Here is a 27,439-nt window from a genome sequence, read left to right on the forward strand (position 1 = left end):
TCAGATCTTAATGTTGTATATGGTAAAGTGAGTTGATGCTTATTAAAAACCTGGAGTTCGCGGATCGCCTCATTGCCCTGGCCCGCCGAGATCTGCTGCTGAAAGAGTTTGCGAGGGAGTTCAGCGGACTCGCTGTATGGATGGGGCTGGACGATGCCTCGCTGAACTCCTTGTTCTGGATCAGGGCTAATTTCCATCACCCCGTGGACCTCCCAGACACCACCGGACTCAGCTGGAGGGAGAGGATCCTCTGGTGTCTGGAGAGATCCAGAACCAACCCGCCGACTGCAGCTCGCCCCAGCACGCCGTCCGCGGCGAAGCCCATGCCGCTGTCGTTCACAGCCAACACAAACCCGCCGTCCGAGAATATGGCAAGCCTGCTGCCTGAGGATGTGGTAATCCCACCGCCTGAGAATATGGCAAGCCCGCCAGAGAATCGCAGGTGCCCTCCAGTGCCTGCTCCTCGCAAGTGCCTTCCTAAGTCCCCGCTGGTCCCGTCCAGCTCCTGGATCTGCCCTGGAGGCTTCCCCTGTCTCCTCCCTGCTCCAGCCCTCCCTGATGTGACTGTTAAGGTGCGGGATGCACCTTCCGGGAGGGGGGCGATATCTGTCACGGTCTGGTTTCCATTTAGTTCTGTTTTGCCCTTATTTGGTATTTCTTGTCCTAGTTTAGTTAATTATCATTCAGTTCACCTGTCTTGTGTTAATTATCTTGTTTGCTCCTTTGTTCCCGGTTACTTTAAAAGTCCTCAGATCTCCCCAGTCTGTGTCAGATCTTAATGTTGTATATGGTAAAGTGAGTTGATGCTTATTAAAAACCTCCTTTTCATCCGTTCCTTGTCGTGTGCTTATACTACTACAACCACAACCGTAACAGTGTCATTGTTTTGACAACTTTTTTTCACTGATATCTTGTATTAACAATGGGAGAATCAAACCACTCTGTAAAGTCACCTCCAGCACATCCTAAAGACTCAATGAGGTTAAGCCCAGAACTCTGTGGTGGCCAATTCATACAAGAAGATAATTCCTCATGCTCACTGAACCACTGTTTCACAAATTAAGCCTGGTGGATCTTGACATTGTCATCCTGGAATATGGACATGGGTACACACTGCATCTGTTTTGCATCCTAAACTCTTCAGTATTTGCTTATTTAAATCCATTTTTTTTTTGGCCAGGCAGTGTGTATTATAATGCTGTTTTACATGATTCTCCCCTTTTGCCACACATTAAAGGTATTCTTTTGTTCATGAATAAGAAAGTACCAAGTTGCACATGTAGTACTTCGTAAGGCAAGCCAATGGCAACACTTAATACAGCTTTCACAGTTGTGATAACACTTAACACAACCTTCAGGAAAGTCAGAGTCTATTGCATCTTTTGGAGACTCCAAGATAAGCTTCAAGCAGCTCGCTGATAGGTAAACACTCTGAGTCAGTGCAGGCTGTTGGGTAAACATTCACTGCTGGCTGCAAGCTCCTGAATATGGAAAAGTGTACCGCTGTGGTTGACTATGGCTTCGTATTGTAGCATGCTGTAAGCCCCGCTGGCTTAGAGCATAAGACATAGGCCATCTGAACCAAGGATTGTGGGTATCAGTCCCATCTGGGCTGAGTTTAGGCTGAGTGAGGCAGTAGATGCATACTGGGCACAACACCTAGAGGTCAACAGATAGAATCCATCCTCTGCTAAGACTGCTCATTACTCCTGAACTTCCCCTCAGGGGTCAATACAGTGCATCTGCCTTCTAAGAGTTGAGAATCTTCTGTTCTGAACAGCTGGAGTTTCAGTTTCTAGCAGTGTGAGTGTGGTGTGATGGGCTTCCTCATGCAGAACAGACATATGTGTCATCACTAATTGGCAGAAGAATAAAGTTACATCGTGTTCATAGAAACCCACATATGCAGAATGTTGGGACATGGATTTAGAATTCTGTGGCAAATGTGATCTAGCAAAATTGAAGTTTGCCAAAACACACTTTTGTCATTTTTGCAATTTTAGAAAAAGCCTTTTCAAAATAATGTTATAGCCAAGCTTTGCTAGTGGTTCTTATGGTGTTCTGGACGGTTGATTAACTTTTCTGTTTGCGAGTAAGATCGTCTGTGAGGTTGCTAATGCTAAGGTGTTCTAGGTGGTTTATAAGGTGTTAAAAACTAGAAGCTAGAGTGTGCCTAGCAGTTGCTAGGTGTTCAAAGTGGTTTCTAGGGCTTTCTTGGCAGTTGATAGTATGTTTACAGTCAGTGGTGTACAATCCTGCTTCTGGAGTGTCCTGCAAATTTTAGCTCCAACACACATACCTAGAAGCTTTTACGTAGTGAGTCTGACGACCTTGATTACTTTGACTTTGGTGTTTAATTATGCTTGAATCTAAATTCTGCAGGACAGTGGCCCTCTAAGAAGACGACTGAAGACAACAAGGTGGCTGCTACTTTTGCAAGTTGGTTGATAACCACCTCAGCTATAAATATGAACAATAAAAGTATGGCATTGTTAATAATGTAGCTAGAAAGCACACCCACACATGCACGTCTATGGATTAACCGAAGCAGGTGTATGTGTTATTCAAGTGTTTTATAATGTATTCTCATTAAGTGAATGCAAACTGCAGGTAGTTTGGATAAAATTCTCAAAAAAATAAGAATCAAATTTCTATGCCTAACCTCTCCAACGGACATTAGTGATGATGATTAGTCGCAGTGAATGCCCACATTATGAGCGTAGGTGCGGATATATTCAGCATGTCAAAACAAAAACAACTAAAGTATTTCCCTGCCAAATGAAGTGCCATATCAGTGAAATTGAAAATAGCTTTGCATAGTGTCACCGGATGAAGTCACTTGAGAGAAAAAAAAAAAACAATTAAAATTAAGAAGGTACACACAGGATAGAATAAAAAAAAGTAATAAATTCTCTTGAAATTTTCTCTTGAAAATGTTATCCCTTATTTCAGTGTTCTATGATGAGAAAATTATATAAACAAATATCAATAAACATATCCTGCTCTTCACCTGCTCCACACGTCACACTCACAATCTAATAGCACAGACACTCTCTTGTCATGTCGTACTGCGTCTCATCTGTGTCTCACAACAGCTCAGGGATGAGAACGGTGTAATTCATGTCACCTAGTGCGTGTGTGTGTGTGTGTGTGTGCTTCAATTAGCAAACACTCACTCAGGGATATGAAATCGGAGTAAATAGGCTTGAGGGAAGGATTAGAAAGTATGTGACAGAAAAGGGAAAAGAGCTGTGGAACGATTACGAATATTAAAGCCGAGTACAGGAATATATTTCCACAGAAACCAAGAGAGAGAAGGAATGACTCAGGCTACAAATCTTCATCACACACTTCACTGCTCTTACGGCTTTAAACGATGACCACTGCCATCCACAAGAATGTGAATGGCTCTCAACGTGCCACCATTGCAGTATCTCATTCAGAAGCTACTGACCTAGCAAAGCTAAGCAACATTTTAGTTATCATAGATGCACTCCTGGTATCACAAGTGTGGGTTTGGCTTTAAATGATTAGTTCACCCTTTCAAACTAATGACTTTGGGAACTTTTGTCACACTAACAATGAGGACTGATATGGTAAAGATTCAAAAAAGATGCAAAAGCAGCATGAAAGTATCAAGTTTGTATTCCATAAGACTTGTGCAGTATACTCCAATTTGTATGAAAACTTTGTGACAAACAACAAAGTGTAAGTCCTTATTCACTTAGCTGTTAATTGCTGTGGCCTTATTTACAGAGTTGACCTCAAAAACTAAATTTTTTTTTTTCCCAAAATCAACTATGGTCAATAGCTAGCTAACAATGCTTTAGGGAACCGCAGTTTCATAAACTCGATCAGCAAAAATAGAAAAAGGGGCAAGAATAGAAACTGAAATTTAAAAACTAAAACTAATTTTTGCTGAAATTCACATTACAAAGCTGAGGCATTCTTAATAAAGTTTTATATTTTTCCTCTCTTAATGTCATTGGACTTTAAATAAAATATTAAAAAAAATAATTTCTATGGTTTGACTTCAGAACCCAAACATCATTTATAAATTTCCTTGTTGACACATGTAGAATAATTACTCAACACCCTCTTTTTTGTCAAACAACCATTCAAAATACCTCCGCTGCTCAGTTAATGTTTAGTGAGAGTATTTTATAATAATTTTGTCTATTATCTTTTTCAATATATTCATATTGTAGGTTGATCCTCAATGATAGTAGTACTAGTGAGTACCTAGTTGGTCAGACTAGCTTTTATGACATAATCTTAAACTGGCTGTGTTTATGCAACTGCCCGCAAGACTTACTGTAACTATAATCTATTACACGCAAGACATCAGTATGGCCTAGATCAATTAATTTTGAATTTCAATAATGTCCTTAATCTCCCTGCAAAGTCCTGTAGGCTACTGGCAATTAAAGTCATGTGAATTGAGTATGGTCATCAGTCATTTTTACTATGCCCCCTTTGTTCTGTAATTGCCCTCTGTGGGAATCTTTCAGATGTTTTTTTATACATAACAGTAATTACAAAATACTGACTACATTGTGTGCATGTGTGTTTGTGACAAAGCATAAGTGCAATATTTGCTCCACTTCCATTAAGATGACCACCATATAACAATAAATAAATTAATTAATTAATAAAAAAATTAAAAGTTTGGTACACCCAGCCATCACACCCACTGTGAACTAAGTCAGAATGTCATTGGAAAGGGTGTATAAATTAATTGCCTGTCAAGAGCACGTCAAATCATCATTAATATGTTTGCTTCCTGTCAAGAGTCATTTTATGTCTTATCTTGGTCAAACCACATTTTTTGCGTGGCCTAATGGATTTTCAGGATTTTAATGGAGTTGGACCAAGAAATCAGCTTGTCCCTCTGAGCTAAAAATACATCCAGATAACTGAGAATTACCAGGAGTCTGACCGAAAGGTGAATTCATGCAACAGTATCTCAGACTATCATACAGCACATCATTTTTTTTTAAGTCATGAGAGGTCCCAAGAGGAATCTGCTGACATTTTTCACATTGTAGTTAAAATACTTAAATAGCTTTTAACAATTCAAAGCCTTAAACCTTGTAAACTTGGTCTAGTTCTGTCAGCATTTTGTATAGTAGATTCAGTTTTATGCTCCTTCTTTTAAAACTTTGTTTTCTCAGTGGTGGACCAGCGTTACACCAAAGTGTGAAAACGCTGGGAACCATTCAGAGGTAATATAGGGCAATCATTGCTGATGAAATAGATACATATAGTTCATTTTTGGGCCTACTATATATATATATACATATAAAATAATCACAAATATCTACCCAGTTCACTTCTCCACTAATGGGCTGGTAAATGTATTCAGGTGTGTCAAATAATGATGACAACCAAAATATGCAGTGCTTTGCCACTCCAAAACAAGGATTGGAAAATGCTGATCTAGAATGGTTTAGTCAGCTCATCCACCTCCCACTGTTGGAGATGTCAGATAAATGCAAGATCTTTCTGCGCGACTAACAGTGCTTTTTTCTGGCAAATAATTATTGGACATAGACATTTGTCACATTATCCACATGATGGTAATTGGAATAAATAAGAAATGTCTTATACAAATTAAATTAAATAAGTATAAAAAAAAATAAAGTATAGTTCAAATCTATTAACATATTTACTGACATATTGCTCGAGACATACACACATGCATAAACATTATAATGAAATGCTATTTGGAGTACTACTTGTGCACAATACACATTTCTTAAAGGGGTCATAAACTAAGAAACCAAAATTACCTTGATCTTTGGACATATAAGTGGTCACTGTACTATAAAAACATCCAGTAAGTTTCATAACGTAAAACTTTGCCGTTAGTCTAAAAACAGTTTATATTGAAGGCAGTCTGGCAAAACAACAGCTTTTGAAATGTTCTACTCTGATGTAATAGTGTGGCTAAACTCAAGAAGATCAATGCCTGCTTCTACATCACTGCCTGTTTAGCCCCACCCACTGAATTGCACATGTAGTGTTTACGAAATATGTAAACGCACAGGTCTATACAGAAACCAAATGATAAAGATGCTCCAAAGACAGTGCCAAGCTGTGGAAAAACGGTATTTGCGTTGCCTTCCTTCTGATTTCAATATTCGTAAAGAGTGGATGAACTTTTAAAGTCAGTAAGAACTTTGTCCTTTGTTCACTTCATTTTACTACGGCTTCGTTTACAAACAAGACACAATTCGACATGAGATTTTCAGAATGAGGGCTTCAGCACTACTTCCACACAATTAAAGTGCATTAAGTACAAAATTAGTAGTTCCAATTTAGCAGACTTTTAGTATACCAAAAGTACAATTGCAAAGTATTTTTTTTAAATACAAAATATGTAGCTTTATTTGTAGTATACTTAGCATGAAATACATTTAATTAAAATACATTTTGTTATATTTATTTTTCACTAGGGAATGCATCACATTTCACAAACTGACTTATTGCAAAGGTGGCATCACTTCATAAATACTTTTGTTTCTTTGTGAATGCAGACTGAATGGCTAGGTGCTTGATTTTATACACCTACCTGTATGGCAATGAGTCTGATTGGAACACCTTAATTAAGAGAACCTGAATTAATGAAGATTATAGATTAATGTCCTTATATGCAAACAGGGAGTATCTTTTCTCTCTCTCTCTCTCTCTCTCTCTCTCTCTCTCTCTCTCTCCTCAAAATTCAAGTACTGACTACATTTAGTAATTCCATTTATTTTCCCCCAGGTGTGTTGGTGTTAAATGTGAAGAAAACAAACACGGATTGTGTCTAGTGAGTCAGTCTGAAATTCAGGAGCTCCTTTGCTTGACTCTGTCTGACAGCAGCTGTGGGTGCATGTGATAGAAGACAAGAGATTTTGCCATGAAACCACATCAGTTTTCTGATGATTCACTAGCTGTAAGATGACCTGAGGGCTTCTATAAAGCAGCAGGTCAAACTCCGAAAATCACAGCTCCAAAATCACTAGCTCCAAATGCAATGTATGCCCACATCTGTCTAAGATATTTAGCATGGGGTGGCTTGAAGGCGTACGTATGCAAAGTGGTATGAACACACACATATTTTAAAATCAACATAAAATCTAATCTGATATTGTTTACATGATGCTGTTTATGCTATTTAGAAGAAAAACAAGGTGTCAATAATATCTGGAAAGCTACCTGTTTATATTTATTTCAGTGGCTCATTTACATACCCTCACAAGTCGTTCTTTAGAAATAATCTTGAACTGTGAGCTTGAGTTTGGTCAAAGGTTCCTCTTACTGTCTTGTTCTTTCACTCCAACCACATGTCTCTATTCTAGTATGTAATACTTCTCAAGACCCAATCAACTCCCAGTGGAGAAAATCAAGATCAACACTACTTTTTTTTTTTCTTCCTCATTGACTATCTTGTTTTGCTAGGAAATGCATCCATTTACATAATTAAAATGGGTTGTGAACTGCATTTCATGTTGACTTTAAGGTCTATTCCAAAATGTTTGATCTAATCTGCATTGAATTTGTGTTTTAATTACAGAGAAGTCTTCAAAAATGTGCTGAAGCAAATATTTACAGAGTTTATTTCACCCCAAGAACCCAACAGCAGACTCCTTGAGAGTGTGTGTGAAAGAACACAGCTCCTGTTCCCATTAGACCATCATTTAGCATTATAAATACACAACAGTGCATGGAGAAAAACATGGATGCCGGGGAAACTAGGGCACATCCTATCCTAAGAGGACTTGGGATTATTATATCAGTATCTATATTATTCCTATATGTAGTGCATTTCAGTATCAATTCATTTAATTTGTTTTAAGAAAAATAATGTTTTATTGATTTTGCATCAGTCATTTGACCTAGAAATAGTGCAGAACTTTGTTTCTAATTTATTTTACATCATGACATTTCATTTTTGTTTTTCGTTTTTTAAAACATATTTCTTTTTGTTCTAGATGTAAAATTAAAATCTGAGATCTGAGACCAGATTTTCAATGTGGTTATAAACATTTGGACCATACTGTATATATGACACAATGAAAAAAGACCTCTCTTATATGGAAGAAGATATAAGCTTTTAATAGAATCTGTGTTTTCATCTCCTGCTGTGCCTGTGTGCCACAACTGTCAAAGGCCACAGTCTTTGAACCATGCATTGACTGTCTAAAGGAAGGAGAAGCACTGGTTTTCATCTTAGAGCAGTGCAGATATCTGCTGGAGTGTGATGGAGCACAGGGACGATTCCAAATGAAATCTAAAGCCTTTCCTAGAGGATGCTATGTCAAAGCACTGCAATCTACAGATTTATATGCCACTGGCAACCAAACACCATTTGAAACACACAGGAGACTCGACTAACAAGGTTGAGCAACATTCAGAATAAAATGGAGCTAGTGAACAAGATGCAGAATAGCTACTTACTGGAAATATGAATGTAAGGATGTTGAATTAAAATGAGGAGAAATACATATCATAAAATATGCTGAAAGACCTAATATGTTTATAGGAATGTAAAATTACCCTGTTTTGTTGTAATAAATAGTACTTTAAAAAAAACAAAGTGTACTGCTAAGGTCTGTGTAAATTTTGATAGTTAATTTTTTTTTTTTCGATTTGAAATTAATTAAAGGGCTTCTACCAACATTTTTTTTTTTTGTTTTTTTTTTATTTACCTACAATTTGCTGCAGTTATCATTTGAATTAACATTAGTTGGACAAACACCAATAACTTTTATTCCATTTCATGCTAATTATGATTACGTGGTATATGATCAATTAATAGTTCTTTGGACAATCCTATGTTATCAACTCAAAACTATTTTACCATAGTGCATGATTTGCAAATTAATAATTTTTAACATTTGCATGACATAATCAGCTGTCTATGCATTGCTTTTCCAATGTAGTAAATTGCTTGGCAGCCCACATGATACAGCATCTATCTATCTATCTATCTATCTATCTATCTATCTATCTATCTATCTATCTATCTATTTAGGAGTAGAAAATAAATGAATAGTTTGAATGTTCAAATTCCTCATGACCAATGATTAATCAACCAAAGATCTACCCGTGCTATCATCAGTTCTTATTCAATTCTGTACTTAACAGCATTGGTTCTTGTATTTAATGTGGTAAGTCTGAAAAACATGGTACAGATGAAACGTGAGTGACACAAAGATATTGTATAATATCAGAAGATATAGTAGTGCATACGTCCTGTTTTTCTTGGTGTTGTTTGTTTAATTTTTAGTTTGGCTGTATATATTTCATTGCATAGAAAAGATAAGTTCAGATATTTTACCAAACATCCTGTCATGAATCCAGTCCATGGACTTCCATCCGCTTGCCACCAGAGGTCGCTCTTCCGTTACACTGAATCTCGCACTACACAAACAGTTACATGTCACTCCAGATTACAGTTCCCATCATCCATTGCACTGATTACACACTCACATCTGCTACCAATCAGACATGCTTTATAAGCCCTGGGCTTCCTCGTTCAGATCGCTGAGTATTGTTCTGTGTTTATCACGCACCTAGTGATAGCTGCTATACAGAGCCATTGCGTGTTTCAGTTTAGTTTAGACTTGTTCATTCTTTAAGTTTATAGCCGGCCTTGGATTTTTCTCTAGCCTTGTCATTTGGACTCTGTCTGCCCCTGCCTGGACTATTACCGTGTATTTGGATTATTTCTCTTTGTTTTGCCCTCTCAGTTTTGATCTCTCAGACTCTCGTCACGTCTCAGCTGACCTCCCAGAGTCTCGTCACGTCTCAGCTGACCTCCCAGAGTCTCGTCACATCTCAGCTGTCCTCCCAGAGTCTCGTCACATCTCAGCTGACCGTCCAGAGTCTCGTCACATCTCAGCTGACCGTCCAGAGTCTCGTCTCGTCGCTGTTGATCGTCCAGAGTCCAGTTACTCCCTGTCTGCTGCACCCAGATCTTCAAGGTCAGTCTTTCGGTATCTCAGTCTGGTATCTAGTGTGACTGATGTTCCGCTGGTGTCTGCACGCACAGTTGGTATCCTCAAACCCATTCACTCTAACCCACCTGTTCCTGAACTAATTCTCCTATCTGAAGTGCATCCCATGATGGGGATCATTTTATGTTGTGTTTTGTCTGCGTACACCATCACAGAACTGCCCAAGGTAGCGGCATCCACTGTGATGTATCTAGAGGTGGCGGCGGATGCTGCAGAACCTCTTGGGGTAGTGACGCTCGATGCTGTGTCTCCACAAGCAATGATGCCCGCTTCGGATTCTTGCACAGTGGAGGCCCCCAACAAAGAACTCTCTCTGTTTCTCTACGAGACTGCTGTAGAACCTCCAGAGGTATCAGTGGTACTCAATTATGAACTCCCAGTTTGTCCTTTCACATTCAAGGAGACTGTCTCCTGTCACGATTTAGTCAAAGAGGCTGTCTTTGAATTATCAGCCTTGTCTGTCATTTCCAAAGACGCCACTAATGAATTGTTTGTTTGTCCAGTCACAACCAAACAGACTGTAAATGAACAGTCTGCCTACCCAGTCTCAGCCAAGGAGTTTCCCTTTGAACTGTCTGTCTCTCTTGTTCCCACTGAGTCTGACTGTGAATTGTCTGCCTGTTTAATGTCACTTACTGAAATGTCTACCAGTCCAGTTTCAGTCAGTGCACCTGGTTTTGATCTGTCAGCCAGTCCACTGCTCCCAAGTGTGTCTAATTCTGAACCATTTGTCTTACCAGTCTCAGTCCATGAATCTAATTCTGAATTATCTGTATGTCCTGTTCCAGTCCATGAGTCTAATATTGAACTATCTGTCTGTCCAGCCACTCTCAAGGAAACGAATACGGAGTTTGCAGTCCTGCCTGTCACAGTCCAAAACCCGCCTTTGAACCCTTAAAACTGCTTGTCTTGAGCCCGGAAATTATAAATGCACCCCATGTCTGTTCCGTTATCCTTCACTGCCATAGAGACCATTCATGAACCTTGTCAGTCCTGTTTCAGTCAGTAAGTCTGATGTTAAACCTTCTGTCTGTCCAATGCCTATCTGTTAATGGGTCTGAGTATGAGTTATCTGTCTACCCAGCTTCAATCACTGAAGTGTCTGCCAATTCAGAGTCAGTCAATGCATCAAATTGTGAACTGTCTGTTGGTTTAAACTCTGCAGTCTGTCCAGTATCAACTAATGAACCTGATGGTGAATTGTCGGCCTGTCCAGTTTCAGTCAAAGAGAGCATGATTTTGAACTGTCTGTCTATCCAATTCCAGTCAATGAGTCAGATTTTGAACTGTCTGTCAGTTCAGTTTCAGTCAATAAGCCTGATTATGAATTGTCTGCCCGCTCAGTTGTCACCAGGGAAACTGTTAACGAACTTGTATTCCCTGCCTCAGTCCTTGAGACCGTAAATGCCATGTCTGTCTCTTGTGTCTCAGTTTTTCCTAGGCTCCAATCTCTGCTGTGGGTTCCTGATCAGTCAGTGGTTCTCTCCTGTTCCGTCGTGGCACTCTCCTGATCCGTCGTGGTGCTCTCCTGCTCCTCCGTGGTGGTCTTCTGTCTGTCTGTCTGTCTATCTAACCCTAAGCTGCTCTTGTGTTTTGCCCTTGCCATTCCTGTTTGCTGGTGTTTCAACCCTGCTTGTGTGTTTGATCACTTCTCTGTATAATAAAGCTTGCAAATGGATCCGCATGTCTCTCTCGTCTCGTTCGCCCAGTTACACAACCGTTTGTGTTTCATGGTAAGAAGAATAATAGGGATATAAGGATGAGGCAGTAATGACAAAATGTATTTATTTGTTGGTTGATTGATTGATAAATATTTAATGGAACCATTAAAGAAGTGGACTAGTAACAAGAATCCTTATATTTTCAGCCATAATAATGAAGCCTGTAAAACTGCAATTTCAAACTATATTTCTGGCGTCTACAGGCATATATAGATCATATTATAGATGGATTAAATTAGGTGAGTTATATTTTTAGCTTGAACAGTAATGGCTGAGAATGTGTCCAGTGAAGGGTCATATTCTGAGGTCCATGAATGCTATGAGATATTAAAACCCAGTTTGGCATCCTAATGCTTGGCATCCTGTATTTACTGCTTAACTAATACGCGTCTGCTATTTAAAACAAAGTGCTCACTGCATCAACCCACACACAAGCTTTCATTAAAAATGTAAGATAACAAACCTCTCTTAGAATAGCCATTAGTATCCATTAGAGGCATAATCCCAGAACATATGCTGCATGGTATTACTCAAGATAGAACACGGCCAGAGTGAAGGGTGTAAAAGCTGGAGGATCTCTTATTTGGAAGAGGATTAGTGAACCAACAGGTTTTCTCTCAGGAACCAAAAGAGAACAGGCATTCAGATAACATGTATACTACTGACCTTAGGGCTAGATCATTTATCAGTATTATAGAGTAACAGAACGCTGTTATATTGTCAGGAGTCAGAATGCACAAAGAACATTTATTCAAAATATATTATTGTATATTGTTACAAAATATTTATAATAATACAATAATTATTTATTGTTTGATTGTTTGTTTGCTATTATATCGGCATCAATAGCTTTGTGGGTCCAGGCCTTATGCGTCCAGAGTTCGAATCTGTCACAATCCCTGTCTGTGTTCAAGGATTTTTAGTTTGTAGTTCTATGTCCCTATTGTTGCCTTGTTCCCCTCCTGTTTCCCTGCTGCTCTGCTCCCTTGCTTGTTGTCATGGACACTCATTGAACCACACCCATCTCCTTAGCTCTGTATAAATACGCCTTGTGGTTCCCTTGTGCTTTGTCAGTTGTTGAACGTAAGTGTTGCTGGTCTGCTCGTGTTTCTGTTCTTGTTCCCAGTGTTTCTAGTTCTTTGATATTTTATTAAACTACCTGCACCTAGATCCACGCCTCAGCCTGTTTCCTCCTGCTCTTGCATCATAACAGAACAACTGACCACATCATGGATCTAGTAGGAGTTTTTTGTGATCCTGTGAGTGTTCTCTGCTCCATTTATCAAGATGGCCGACCCATTGAAGTTTATGTGGAGGAGTTTGTGTCTTACTGCCATCTTGCCCCACTGGATGATGTAATGTTAATGGAATGCTTCTGGAGTGGTCTGGTTGAGAACATTGGCTGTCCAATACCAAAGGGTGAGTCCAAGTGGATTCTGGAACAGTATATTGATTTTTGCCCTGAGGCTGTGCGTATGCCATGCATCAAGCTCCGATATCCATGGCGCATGCCTTACCAATGTCACCACCATGTCCAGTCATTAAGGTTGTCACTCCTGTGTTTCCAGCACTCTCAAGTCCAGAGCCCCTTCACAAAATAAATGGCTGCCACACCAAGGCCTGTCCATGTCATGGCCGCTAGTTCAGAGACTCTTCCCAAGATGGCTGCCAACCCAGAGCCACTGAACAAGATGGCTGTCACGCCAGAGCTTCCAGCTGTTATTTATATCAATCCTCAGTCTTCAGCAATCGTGGCTGCCACCCCAGTATTCCAAAGCATCGTGGATGTTATGTTTGAAGACACCAAGGCGTTCTAATGGCGTTTGAGCCTGGCATCCAGTCTGGCAGACCCGCCATTGGCAGTGCGTGCAACCGGTTTTCCAAAGGCTTCAGCACTGGCCATCACAGAGACTGTTCCCCTATCCTTTGTGTTGCCTGTTATGGCGGTCACCATTCGTTTGGGCTACACTTTGCTCTGTTCCTGCTCCAGTCCGTGAACCCACTCTTGAGCCGACTCCAGCCAATGAGTCCACTCTAGTCCTCGAATCCACTTCAGAGCCTGTTCCAGCTCCTGAGGTGGCAGCTCACGTTGCGGAACCTCCCAGGTCATCTGAGCCAGCTCTAGCTCTTCCCGAGTTGGCAGCTCCTGCTGCGGAAGCTCCCAAGTCATCTGAGCCAGCTCTAGCTCCTCCCGAGGTAGCAGCTCCCACTGCGGAACCTCCCAAGTTGTCTGAGCCAGCTCTAGCTCCTCCCGAGGTGGCAGCTCCCACTGCGGAACCTCCCAAATGGGCAGTCCTCTGACAGTCCTGCCACGGTCAATGAGGCCATTCCTGAACTCTCTCTGACACGGCTATGAAGGCCGTTTGTGAACTCTCTCCCTGCCTTGTTGCAGTCGCAGAGACCACTGTTAACCTCTCTGTTTCAGTTGTATAAGATCCGCATTGGTCTCCTGTATTATCTTTCACAGTATTATAGTTATTTTCTGTATTTTTGATTAAATAAATACAGCCTTGATGAGCATAAGAAACATAAAAAAACATAAATCTTATTTATCCCAAACTTTTGAAAAAATTGGCCCAGTGCAAACGATATTCTGCTTGAAAAACTAATTTTACTTTGCACAGATAGATAGATAGATAGATAGATAGATAGATAGATAGATAGATAGATAGATAGATAGCTATGTTAACTTGCAAATATTGTGATTTTTTTCTGTATATATTTGCATTCATTCATAGCAATGTAAAAGTGACAAAGTCAGATTACAATATTTGTGATATTTGAACTTGGACACTGATTACATTTTAAGTAATTCATAGGTAATTAGTTTGACATAATTAGTGATTTGTAACTGTAATTCATTTTAATGTAACCCTCACATCCGTGTCAGCGCTGGACTCCCAAAACACAGTGACGTCCATCTCTGGCTGATCAGCAGGCAGTGTTTAATGAGTGGGAGCCAGATGCTTTCTCAAGGCTTCAGCCTGGGAGTGGTTAATTAATCAGATTGTGCTCTCTCTCTCTCTCTCTCTCTCTCTTCTTCCCTCTTTCTCTCTCTTTCTCTCCCATCTTTCCTCCATGCGACCTCTCCCACAAAATTACAGAACACTAATCCATCATCTTCAGCTTTTTACTGGGGTTTGCTGAACACACCATGAACCAGTTTTCCAATTTTCCAGCAACTGAGTGGAGCTCTTAAGATGGCTATTTGCCACATTTGGGTACACCATTTCCTGTCGGGCACAGCAGTGTTGAAACTAGAAAGGAACTGAATATTAAACATATTGGCTCTGTTCCAAAACCTCTGCAGTGAGCCCATGTAGGCAGAATTTTAAAGCACTATAGGTGTGCTACCAACATGAAAGCTTTCACAAAAGGTAGACAGCATAATTATGCTGCCTTGTGAGATACTTTCTTTTTTTCCACTAAATAAAGTCAGTATCACATGTATCCTTTACTGAGAAGACAATTCCAGCCAGGCCACACAGAATCTGTGCAGCAAAATTTTAACCATCCTTATTTTGTAAACTTTCACAAATATCCTTGATAAGTGAGTAAATGAAGACAGACTGTTCATTTTTGGGTGAATCTTTCTCATAGACACGTTCTTCTTTTTTTACAGTGAACGAGACCTCTAACCTCTAGCGTGATCTATTTTCATATGCATAAAAGTGATGACTGATGACAAATGGGAACTTCTGCAGCCAGAGATGCTATTCACAGCACACTGACCCCTGGATAATCAAGCCTATTAAAGGCCAGCGCAAAACCCTTCATTACCCCCATTAAAAATCCCATAAAATGATGCTCTCTAAATGCCACCGGATAAATTAGACATGCATACGGTCAGCACAGGTAGACGTACAGAGCTGCCAGTTATTAATGTACCTTCAGTTCGGATGCTGAATGGAGAATCGCCCAGTCGCTTGGCCGAGAACTGCCCCCCCAGAGAGGTCATTAAGAAGCACAGACTGAAGAAACCGATCCCCGCCACAAATATCCTGCAACAGACAGACAGATAGATGTATGAATATATTGGGGTGGAACAAGAAAAAAGCCAGACAATGACAAGAAAGCAATAAATTATTAATTCAATTAACTCAACAATGTTTCGCTCCATCAGACTAATAGAGTGCTCCAATGATGACACATTGTTGTACGCCAACCCGGAAGATATTTTTATATTCAAGCAGTTGCTTCCAGCATTAAAAACAAATAAAAAAAGTTGTCTTATCTGAATCAGGAGAGAAATTTGCACACAAAAGTAGTCCAAAACTATTTAAAACTATTATGTTGGTGGGTTTTGATGTGAGAGGACAACAGGGAATGGGGTTTTTCACTAGAGGAAGCATTATTATGGATTATGGACTTGAATTTTGGCCAGATGCAATGGTTTAAAGTCAAAATCCCATAACGATGGATTTGCTTCCTACAAACACACAGCCTTTCACTTCATTCTGACGGCACCCATTCACTACAGATGATCCATTGATGAACAAGTGATGTAATGCAACATTTCTCCAAATCTGTTCAGATGAGGAAACAAACTCATCTACATCATGGATGGCCTGAAGGTTAGTACATTTTTCACTTTTCACTTTTTTTTTTTTTGGCAAACTATTCCTTTAAGCTTCCAACAACTCCTTTTGTCTAAGCATAAAGAAAGAAAGAAAGAAAGAAAGAAAGAAAGAAAGAAAGAAAGAAAGAAAGAAAGAAAGAAAGAAAGAAAGAAAGAACAAACATGTTTTCCCTGAATGTTTGATTTAGAATAGTTTGGATGAACATAATTTTAAATGCAACGTAACTGTAAAAGTTTGAGGCTTCCCAGCGGGCACCTTGATGTCAATTTGACGTCAAATATTAGTCAAGATTTGACCAAGATGCTTTATAGCATAATTTTAATTTCAGCTTGGATGCCAATTTCTTCTGATGGTTAATTATGGAAAAATAGGAGGTTATCCTGCACTGAAATTGGTTTAAAATATATGTAGGCCAATATATTTGACGTTCAATGTACGTCAAATCAACGTTTGACCAAATCAAAGTTTTAAACATTTAATTGATGTCATATCGACGTCGTATTGACATCAATGATTAGTATGTTTAATCAGGATTTATGTAAAGTTATGGTGTACTATGAATTTGGCATTAGCTTGATTAAGTTTAAATAGCATTTTTTTTCTTAAATGAGGTTTTGAAACACATCCTTGTCATCTTTTGAACCATGATGTGTTGGATTTGTGCATGGAACACAAACTGGTGTATGTGGACTTGTAACTTCTACTCAAAATTTATTGTTATTATTATTATAAATTTTTTTTTTACTCATGCTGAAATTGAAGGTAAACAGTCGAGTGATTATTAAATTTACCAAAAATACTTATTTATTTATTTATTTTTATTTATAGTGCTATCATAATACTGTATACTGGCAAATATAAAAATGTAGATGGTGCTGTTTTACTCATTTCCGGGTTTCCGTTGAAACGCGTCATCACTGCCTTGATTGGTCCATTCTGAAGTCGAAGCTTCCAGAAAGCGGTTCTCTGACACGTTTTATCAGGTGAGTAAATGTGTTATCTTATAAAATATAAATCAAGTTATACGTGTAATTATTAACACTTAGGAGGTTGTGTTAGAATGAACTATGACTTGCAATGGAACTGCAACGTGCAATGATTTTTTTGTGTGTATTCGAATTTCCCGCCAGTATGTGGCCTAACGTTACCAGTGTGGTTGAAGCTTTGGCTGTGTGAACATATAAAATATGACTATAGACCATTTCAACGGATATTCGGCGGTATAAGGAAGTGACGTCTTTGTTCCTCGGACGTTTCCGGTTAGCGTTTGAGCGCATTCAAAACAATAGCGGCAGGCGCTTGATGCACAGTGGGATTGCGATTAATTTATTTAATCCTGCTGTTTAAAATGTAGAAATTAAAACTAGATCCTTGTTGCTCGGTGCTTGGGTGCTCCCTCTGGGCTGGAACTAACATTAATTTATAAATAATCGGAAACTAAAGGGTTTAGATTTCCGAGAAACGCGCCTGGATTGCAGCAGTGAAGCGAAAAGGAGAATAGCCAACTAGCAGCTCTAGGATATAATGTACAGCACATTTCGATTCAGGTAAGGACAAGTTCTTGTTTTTTTTCCATTTGATTCGTTGTATTTATTTACGTTAACTCTTCAAGTATGATGCAGCATTGTGTTTTCGTCATTGTTTACATATGCGCCTGGCATTTTGATTCTTTTTAGTGAAAAGGGTCAAGCTTTTATTTGCGTTTTGTTGGAAGCGTTATGTGGGCTATAATTAAACATGAGTTCTCATTAGTTGTCTAGCTATCTTGTCAGCAGATAAATCCAGTGAGTAACATGTTATAGAAATGTATTCTCTAAACTTGAATGTTGAATAGTGAAACAGTTAACGTTAACTGCAGTAGTTTACAAAAGCTAACGGTAAACATTTTTCATCACTTATGCTTGTCTAATGTTAATTCCAATATGTACTGATGTATTAAACAATAGTATTATTTGTAAATACTGTGTATTAAATAAAATAATTGTTTTTTTACTTTTGTCTTTAGGAAAGTCATCATCTGTAATGTAAGACACATAACCCAGTGAATGCTACAGGGAGACGGGACAGTGCAAAACCACATGAGACCATATGAACACCCAGATGTGTTTGAGAGCTTGAGGATGAAATGCAACGTAGTACTCAAAGCTGCTCATGGTTAGCCTGCTGCTTTTGATATTGATCACATGTTAATAAATTTGCTGGAAACAGTCTCTGTCTTTTGTTTATATGCAGTACTGGTCAAGTGTCTGGACACATTACTATTTTTTTTTATGTTTTTGAAAGAAGTCTCTTATGCTCATCAAGCCTCCATTTATTTGATCAAAAATACAGACAAAATCAGTAATATTGTGAAATATTACAATTTAAAATAATGGTTTTCTATTTTAATAATCTTTATATTTATTTCTGTGATGCAAAGCTGGATTTTGATCAGCCTTTTCCCCAGTCTTAAGTGTCACATGATCCTTCAGAGATCATTCTAATGTGCTGATTTGATATTTGGTTATTGTCAGTGTTGGAAACAATTGTGCTGCTTAATATTTTTTTCTGGAATCTGATACTTTATACAGGATTGATTGATTGAATCCTGACAGGGATTTTCAAAATAGAAATCTTTCCTAACAGTATGTCTTTACTATCACTAAACAAAAACAAAACAAAAAAATAATTTAATATCCTTGCTGAATAAATGTATTCATATTCTTTAAAAAAAAAAAAAAAAAACTGACCCCAAACTTTTGAACAGTAGTGCATGTTTTTACAAAACATTTCTATTATAAGTAAATGCTGTTCTTTTATTCAAAGAATACTAAAATTATCTCTGTTTATAAAGAAATATTAAGCAGCACAACTTTTTCCAACACTGATAATATATCAGCATATTAGAATGACTTCTGAAGGATCATGTGACACTGATAACTGGAGTAATGATGCTGAAAATTCAGCTTTGCATCACAGAAATAAATTATATTTTAAAGCATATTAAAATAGAAAACCATTATTTTAAATTGTAATATTTCAAAATATTACTGTTTTTGTATTTTTGATCAATGAATTGCAGGCTTGATGAGCATAGGAGACTTATTTAAAAACAGTTAAAAAAAATAGTAATAGTGCCCAAACTTTTTACCTGTATGTGTGTTTACAGTAAATGTGCATAAAAACATACATACCCACATATATACTGTATGTAGTGTGTGTGCATTTATTAATATGCATGTAGGTTATACTTTTATCTAAGAAAAAAAAAAAACAGGTTTATGTATAACACAGTAGCCAGCATTGAATTTCATTCATCTTGTTTATTTGTGACCACATGATGGCTCAGATAGAGCATTCAAATGCTTTCTAGCATTGTTCCACAGCAACAAACCTGACCAAACTATGCACACATTTTAAAACGAATGCAATCAGTAATAATGGCATGAAGTGATTAGCTTACTAGCATTCATTTAGCGCTGTAATAAACATGCATGTTCTGTAAATCTGCAGTGAAACGATATGTATTGTGAAAAGAGCTGTACAAATAAATATGAATATTTGCGTAGACATGCAGACTGACCCAGCAATGCAAGTGAAATGTCCACAAAAACCTCCCCGGACATCTTAGCACAAACCATGATAAGTTCGTAAGTAACACTGTTTGTCTTGCTTCGGTTTAACCGAACATAAGGCTGATGTCATCCATTGTACAAACAAATGATCCCAACTTTTCCGCTCAGGAGTTAATTGTAAGCATCTAGTATGCGATACATTTACTGCCATCTCGTGTACACCACAGCATCAATCAGAGCCGCTTTGATCCGTCCGGAAGACTTTTAATGTTCTTTGTTAGTTTGCACCTCAGTCATATTTAAAGGGTAATTCTATTTTTTATTTTTTTTTAAATACCTAACATGCGTTTTCGCTAGATTTAAAAAGTACGCGCTGTAGGTTTTGATAGATCTGAGATTTAAAAATGGTGCTACCGGAAATGCTTCAGGACCAGACATGCGCAGAAGCGTTCCAACGCCTTTGTTATTGTTTACATCCTTGAAATGGTCTATAAGCATTGTATTGTAAGTCTAACATTAATGATTTTGAAATGTCAAGGGGATGATGCGTTAACCGTTTGTGTTCGGACTAGAGCTCCGCGACGAACATCTCCCTGCTTTCACGGGGGTCCGTGTTAGAGCCCTGCGCGGGACTGTTTTCTTCATCCCGCTCTCGCCTGCGCCCGCCGAATTTCTGACCATTACCGCCCGCTCCCGCAACGTGTGTGTTACACTCCCACCCGCTCCCGCAATATGTATGTCCACTCCCGCCCGCACCCGCAAAACTCTGAGAATTTATTCCCGCACGATAATAGAGATGCATTGATTTTGTGTCTTCTCCCGTCCCGCAGGAAAAAAAAAACGTATTGTATTGCTATTATTAAAGAGATTCATGTTTGTTTATTTCCCTGCCCTGCATGTATTCTGACGCACTGGTAGGGAAGATGAATATAGCCTGGGCTATCGGGGACATCTAAAACGCTTAGGCTACCGCGCGTTTCTTTAGACTTCCAAGTACTTTGATTTTGTTGACAATGACATCATGTCGCTAGGCTACCTCCCGATCCCGCAGTGTTTTTTTTAGCCGCCCATTCCCGCCCACAGCAAAGTTCAAACCGCCCGCTCCCGCGAGATTTGCGTTGGGTCCCGCGGGACCCGGCGGGTCCCAATCCCAATGCAGCCCTCTAGTCCGTGTATTTTTGAGTCCATTCATTTTTTCGTTATTTATCCCAGAAATTAAATACGGAAAATGCGGTTTCTTCTCGTTCAAACTGTGATTAATAAGCAGAAACATACCTTTTCACTATTATTTCATTAAGAGATTTTTTTCGTTAAAATCAAAATAATGATATAAAAATAGCTTCATAGTGTACGCTAAATTTAATTTTTAGCGTCTCTATGCAGACTGTAATAACAGTGGACTGGCCATCGGGAGCACCTTCACAGTGAGCCGCTGTAAAATGTGGGCCGACCCATTGCGTAATTATAAATAATGAATTATAGTTAGCTGATGGGCTGAGCTGATCCTGTATGTACAATTATAGCACCCGACAGACAATTGCAAGTCTTATATTCAGTAAATAAACAGTGTAGCCTATAATAAAATGAAATGTGTAAGTTAAACTACTTCAAAACAGGGTTTGTATGGTCATTAAAAACCTGGAAATGTCATGGTATTTTCAAACAGCAATTTCCAGGCTGGGTAAGTTTTGGAAAAAGTAAGAAATAATAAGAAATAATGCTCGACCAAAGCGATGGAGAAAAACTCTAAGGCATTCCTTCTCTGCTTGAAGGCTCAGCTGTTCTGGTCACTTACATTGTTCATTCAGCTAAACAAATATTGGTTACTGATTTCACTTGGTTGTCTTTTTTCTGTTGGCAGAGTTCTTACAAATCGATTGATGGCCATGATGAACATGGACGGCACAGGACCAAAGAAAGCCTTTGGCAAAACACAGCTCTGCCAAGTTATGATAGGTACTGGATCACTTTTCTAGTATGATTAGAGGATGTAGTGTCCAGCTAGGTCAGTGTTACTCATTGTAGAGGGTTCGTACAAGATGCTTAAAGTGCTTGAAGTTGACTTTTTAAAAATTTAGGTCCTGGAAAACACTTTAAAACAGGCATAGTTATGTATACAGTTATCTGATTGGCTTGAGTAAATGGTGGGTGGAGTGTACACATTTGTGGGTCATCAGCTTCTTGAGGCTAGAAATGTTTCTAAATCCACAAATGCATAGTGACCGATCTACAAATGCACAGGATGCGATTCACAAAAGAATACCAGGCAAAGTTGTGTTTGTAACATAAAAATATATTTGCATTTGTTTTTTTATTTGCAAATCTTATTTTATTTTTTGTGTGTGAATTTAATTCTTGATTGTGAAACTATAACATTTATTTGTGGATCTCATTCTGTTTATCAATACGTTAAATTTTTGTTAATGTCTTTACATTTATTTGTGGCTCATAGTCTACTTTTTTTTAATTTTGCAACGATTCTACCCCCATATGTGAAAGCCTTGGAATTTTATTTTGCAGTATCTGTACAAACCCTGTTTTTAGCCACCACAGATGACAATAATGTATATAAAAATAGCCTACTCAACCCTGCTACACAATTCATTCCAAAAGCTGTTGTGTACTCATGAAGCCTATAGTAGCCTAGCATTGGTTAGAATTTGTTTTGTAGATTGTAATGTCTTGAGTGCAAAATGGCTCAGGGATCCTAACGCTTTCCATGTCAATAAGCAGTGACAAACTGTACTGTCTCCCTCAGTATCACATCATATCACTTTTTCATTCTTTTTCTTCTCCTAGTAAATGTAACAGTATATGAGAATTTGGGTATTCTGTATACTACACTCATGTAATCAAGGCTTTTGAGTATGGATGAGATGTACTTAAGCAAGTGTTCATACTGGAATTATCAGAGAATATAAAACACACACCTTGTAAAATATGTGAATTCTATTTTGTGTAGCGCCAATTTTAGTCGTATCGGGTCCATGTAACACTTGTCAGTTCAATTTTGCATCTGAAAAATTGGACATTTAAAATTGGACTATGTTGACTTTGTCCTGCTGGTGCAGCTTATAATAGTGAGGATCACTGAGCCACTAGTTGGTTATCCATGCTTATTTAAAGAGTTTAAATTACTTTGTGGATTAGTACGAGTGATGGTTAGTTGAAAATGTATACTGCATTTTAAAATGAGTGATACAAGTGTCTCTATCTTCATTCAGGTGCTGTACAGCAGTCAAAACCATCAGCGTCAGAGGCTGACATTAAAAAATTAATGCGGAATTATCTCCGGTCTGCTCCCGACAGATGTGGGGGTCTGGGACGCCGAATGGGCCAGACAGCGATTGATCTGTGTTCTCATTCTGAATCGATACAAGCTAGCATTTACACTACCAGTCAAAAGTTTATGAACCAGAAGATTTTTAATGTTTTTTTCAAGAATTTCTACTATTTAGGAATTTTACCATTTTAAAAATGTAATTTATTCCTGTGATTAAAGCTGAATTTTCAGCATTATTACTCCAGTCTTCGGTGTCGCATGATCTTTCAGAAATCATTCTGAAAATACTGATTTTCTGTTCAAGAAACATTTATCATTATTATTATTATTATTATTATCAATATTAAAAACCGTTGAGTACTTTTTTCTGGATTTTCTGTTGAATAGAAAGATCCAAAGATCTGAAATATAATTTATGTAAAATAAAAAGCTTTTGTAACATTAGACACCATTCAAAAGCTTGGAGTCATATATAAATATATATATTATATTATATTATAGAAAATAATACTTTTATTTAGCAAGGATGCATTAAATTGATCCAAAGTGATGACAAAGACATAATGTTACAAAAGATAAATGCTTTTCTTCTGAACTTTCTATTCATCAAAAGAAACCTGAAAAAAATTCTACTTTGCTGTTTTCAGCATAATATAACAATAATAATAATAATAATATGTTTTTGAGCAGCAAATAATAAAATTAGAATGATTTCTGAAGGATAATGTGACACTTAAGACTGGAGTAATGATGCTAAAAATTCAGCTTTGAAATCACAGAAATAAATTACATTTTAAAATATATTCAAAGAGAAAACAGCTATTTTAAATAGTACAAATATTTCAAAATGTTATTTTGTTTGCTGTACTTGGATCAAATAAATGCAGGCTTAGTGAGCAGAAGAGAATTATAAAAAAAAAAAACATTAAAAATCTTACTATTCAAAACCATTTGACTGGTAGTGTATCTACATCGTCTATCTACAGTATGTTGTTAATTGGCCTTTTTTATGCTTTTGATTTACATTGTTAAATTTACATACTGTAGTCCCTTGACGAGATAAAATCCAGTTCACATTTGTATTTTGGAATTGTATCTTGATAAATAAAATATTTCTTACATTTATTAGTTGTGTCATTATTTTGGTTGTCTAGAATAGGACATAAATGTGTGGAAGTCATTGACCTTAATTTTTGATGTCAAGTTTTTGACGTCAATTTGATTTGACCTGTTTTTTGATGTCAATTTGACATTAAGTTTTGATGTCAATTTGGCGTCAAGTTTTTGACGTCAATTTGATTTACGTTTTTGACATGTTTTTTGACGTCAATGTTTGATGTCAATTTGACGTCAGTTTGATATCAATTGCCCACTGGGTTATGGACTGATGAGATGAATTTTACTGTTTGCCATGATGACGTTTAATGTCCCTGACAACCTCTGTAGTCCCATTTAGACACTTGATAGTAACTGCACTTTTCAAGACAAGTAAAAGCTTTTAAAAAATCAAAAGTAGGTATTACTGATATATTTTGTTCTTGTGTAATGCTGACTCGCTTCCAGGTTTTGCCTACAAAAATGTGTCATCCTTGCAGAACATAACTGGTGTGCTTTTTTCTCTTTCTTTTTTTTTTTTGGAATGACGTGGTGACAGAATAATCTCATAACAATGGCAGAATTTTCATTTTTGGGTGAACTGTTTCTTTAAACGTCACTGACTTCTCAGTTTACGTAAAACTAAAGTTTTATGTATTCATCCTAAGGCAAATTCACATTTGCATTACAGGTATTTGAACAAAGTAGGTGAAATTCAAAATATTATTCATGTTTCTTAAACAGTAATGAAAATGTACAAGGTCACTCATGTTGACTGTATGCTTTTAAAAAGTCCACTAAAAATTAAGTGTGCTTTTCATAGCTATATGCAATTTATAGCATCATAAACTAAGGATAAATCACGTCTTTTGTCAGGGTTAACCTATACAGTATATGCTGTAGCCTGCAGGTTAGATCCTTACGATGCATAAACAAAACCTTTGAGGTTTAAAGGAGATTTACACAGTTTACCATTTTTACTGCAGATCTTCTTTTCGCTCTCTCTCTCTATTATACATTAACAGAAGAAATGTCATGTCAGACCAGACATGGAGGGTTGCAACTGGACAAAAAAATTACATATTATTTGCATAATGATTATTTGTTTCTATTTTAGTTTGTAGAAGACAAATATTGGAATATTAGAGTAGATCAAAGTTTGAGATGCAGTTTGTAGCAGGAAAACTAGTTTACTAATTACTGTTCCTTGATGACATCATTCTCTAGAAAGTGACATCATGTTTGGTGGTAAAGTAACAGCTAACATCAATTAGTATTATAAACTGCAAGCGAACTGTTCATCCTTCACTGAGCAATAGGTAACTTTGTCTCTTATTTTCATTATGTAAGGTATCTTTTTCATTTTATTTCCATTGTGTGTCCTAATTGAGTTTGACCAGAGCATATTTCTGTACTATCTGCAAAAACCTTGCTTAAACTACAATACAAGCATTATTATTGTTATTATTATTATTAAGTTGCAGAGCTCAGGTAGCCTTTACTGCAGAAACAGAATGGCCCACATCTTCGAGCTGCTGGATTCCCGCCACTGCGAAAGCTCATCAACGAGACTCAGTTCTTACACCATCCTCACATCCTTGCCTGAAAGTCTCCTGACACCATCAATGAAACCCTTTCAAGAACCGCAAATAGTACCACCTCCACCACCATGTTATTTACAGTAAGCCGTTATCTCTTTCTTTGTAGATACACTTTTATGTGGTAACAGTAGTGAATACACAAAGTTGGACAGCTTTCAGATTTTCAGCTTTGTTCAATTAAGATAATATGAGTACTTCGATAAAGCATTATTAAATAGGCTAAAGTTTTTTTTTTTTTTTTTTAATTGGTGAACTATTCTTTACAAAAATAAAAAATAGCATGGTAGCCATGTTTTTTTTTTTTTTTTTTTTTTTTTGCTGTTGTTGTTTTAGCTATTACAGTTAAAAAATTACCTGGTTTTATACTACACCATCAAAAATAAACTTAACAGTAGTATTCTTAACGTTGTTCCACCGTATGAAGATCTTACATTAATTTACTAAGATTTTACATTTTAAAAAATACTGTAAATATGGCATTTTGGCGTAAACTTACTGTTGGGGTGCATTTTTGTACTTAACCTAGTAGTTGACCACAAACACAAAACGAAGACCTCAGTCACAGTGGTCAAACGCTACGAGGCTAGTCTAAACGGTGTACTGTCACTGTATTTATTATTTGAACATAAATATCTTACAGTATTATGTCAAATAAGTCTTACCTGAACGGTTTGAACGTCAGCAGGCATCTTCTCGTCATAGTTATACACTCGCTATTTACAGCGATCATTTTTCGCGCCGACTGTTTAACACACTGACTATAAAATGCATAATTTACTTTAATTATTTGTGTTTCTTAATATGCGAGTTTAAAGTAACAGCCCTAATTCTTGCTGAAAGCTCTTTGATGAAGTTGCAAGAAGAAAGGCATCCGAGGCTTGCTGAGCGAAATAATCAGCAGGTCATTCAGTTGGTGCTATTGAACTCGTATTCATGATAGTTTCCAAATAGCTTCAGGAGTAATCCAGTGTAGGTCCATCTCCGTGCATTTAGTGAAGTACCAATGAAGCTCGTGAGGGGAATGAACGCGTCAGAACTCCCTGCGCAGCGCGCGACGACACTGGATCAATTCACCGCCACGACTGGCGTTTTCTGTGAATGAGCCATCACTTTCACCTTCTTTGAGAATAATGTTATCTCTGTAGCTCAATATGAACATGAATGCAGTTCAGCTGCTTCAGAGGAAGCGTCTAAAAGCTTAAACCTCTCATCTGTAGTTTCAGAGCCGTGGACAGCTCCCAGTGCACACATTATAAGGCATCAAGAGCGCCATCCGATGGATTGCTACCAGTTTACCCGGATTATCCGATCTGAGATAAGACGAATTGGGTCCTTCTGTATGCAGCATGTTTTTGTGTAAGTGCTTTTAGTAGAACACAAGTCCACTGATTGGATATGCGAGTTACATAAAAAAAAAGAAGAAAAAAGGATGAACATTTCACAAATGTATGGCCTCAAGTCTTCTTAAACACATTGTTTTCACACGTTTAAAGGGAGGAATGTAGGCTATATTCTTTGTAGTAATTAAATAACATTTAATATTTGAATGTAATGAAAAAAATGTAATAGTCATAGTACTTCCCCAATAGTCGTAGCCA

At 37.7% G+C, this 27,439-nt stretch overlaps 1 protein-coding gene across 1 annotated transcript in view; it reads right to left on the reverse strand.

The window, feature by feature from the left end:
* The window catches only part of LOC306846361 (alpha-1,6-mannosylglycoprotein 6-beta-N-acetylglucosaminyltransferase B-like), a gene marked incomplete at both ends in the record, with an annotated part of 128,308 nt that extends 101,737 nt beyond the window's left edge, over positions 1-26,571 (reverse strand). Inside the window, 2 exons of the mRNA XM_079379684.1 lie at positions 15,617-15,729; positions 26,504-26,571. Of these exons, the coding sequence (XP_079235810.1) occupies positions 15,617-15,729; positions 26,504-26,571 (181 nt within the window). The remainder of the gene's footprint in view (positions 1-15,616; positions 15,730-26,503) is intronic.
* Between the last annotated feature and the right edge of the window lie 868 nt (positions 26,572-27,439).

This window comes from Barbus barbus (assembly GCF_936440315.1).
Source record: "Barbus barbus genome assembly, chromosome: 3".
Classification (NCBI taxonomy): Eukaryota; Metazoa; Chordata; class Actinopteri; order Cypriniformes; family Cyprinidae; genus Barbus; species Barbus barbus.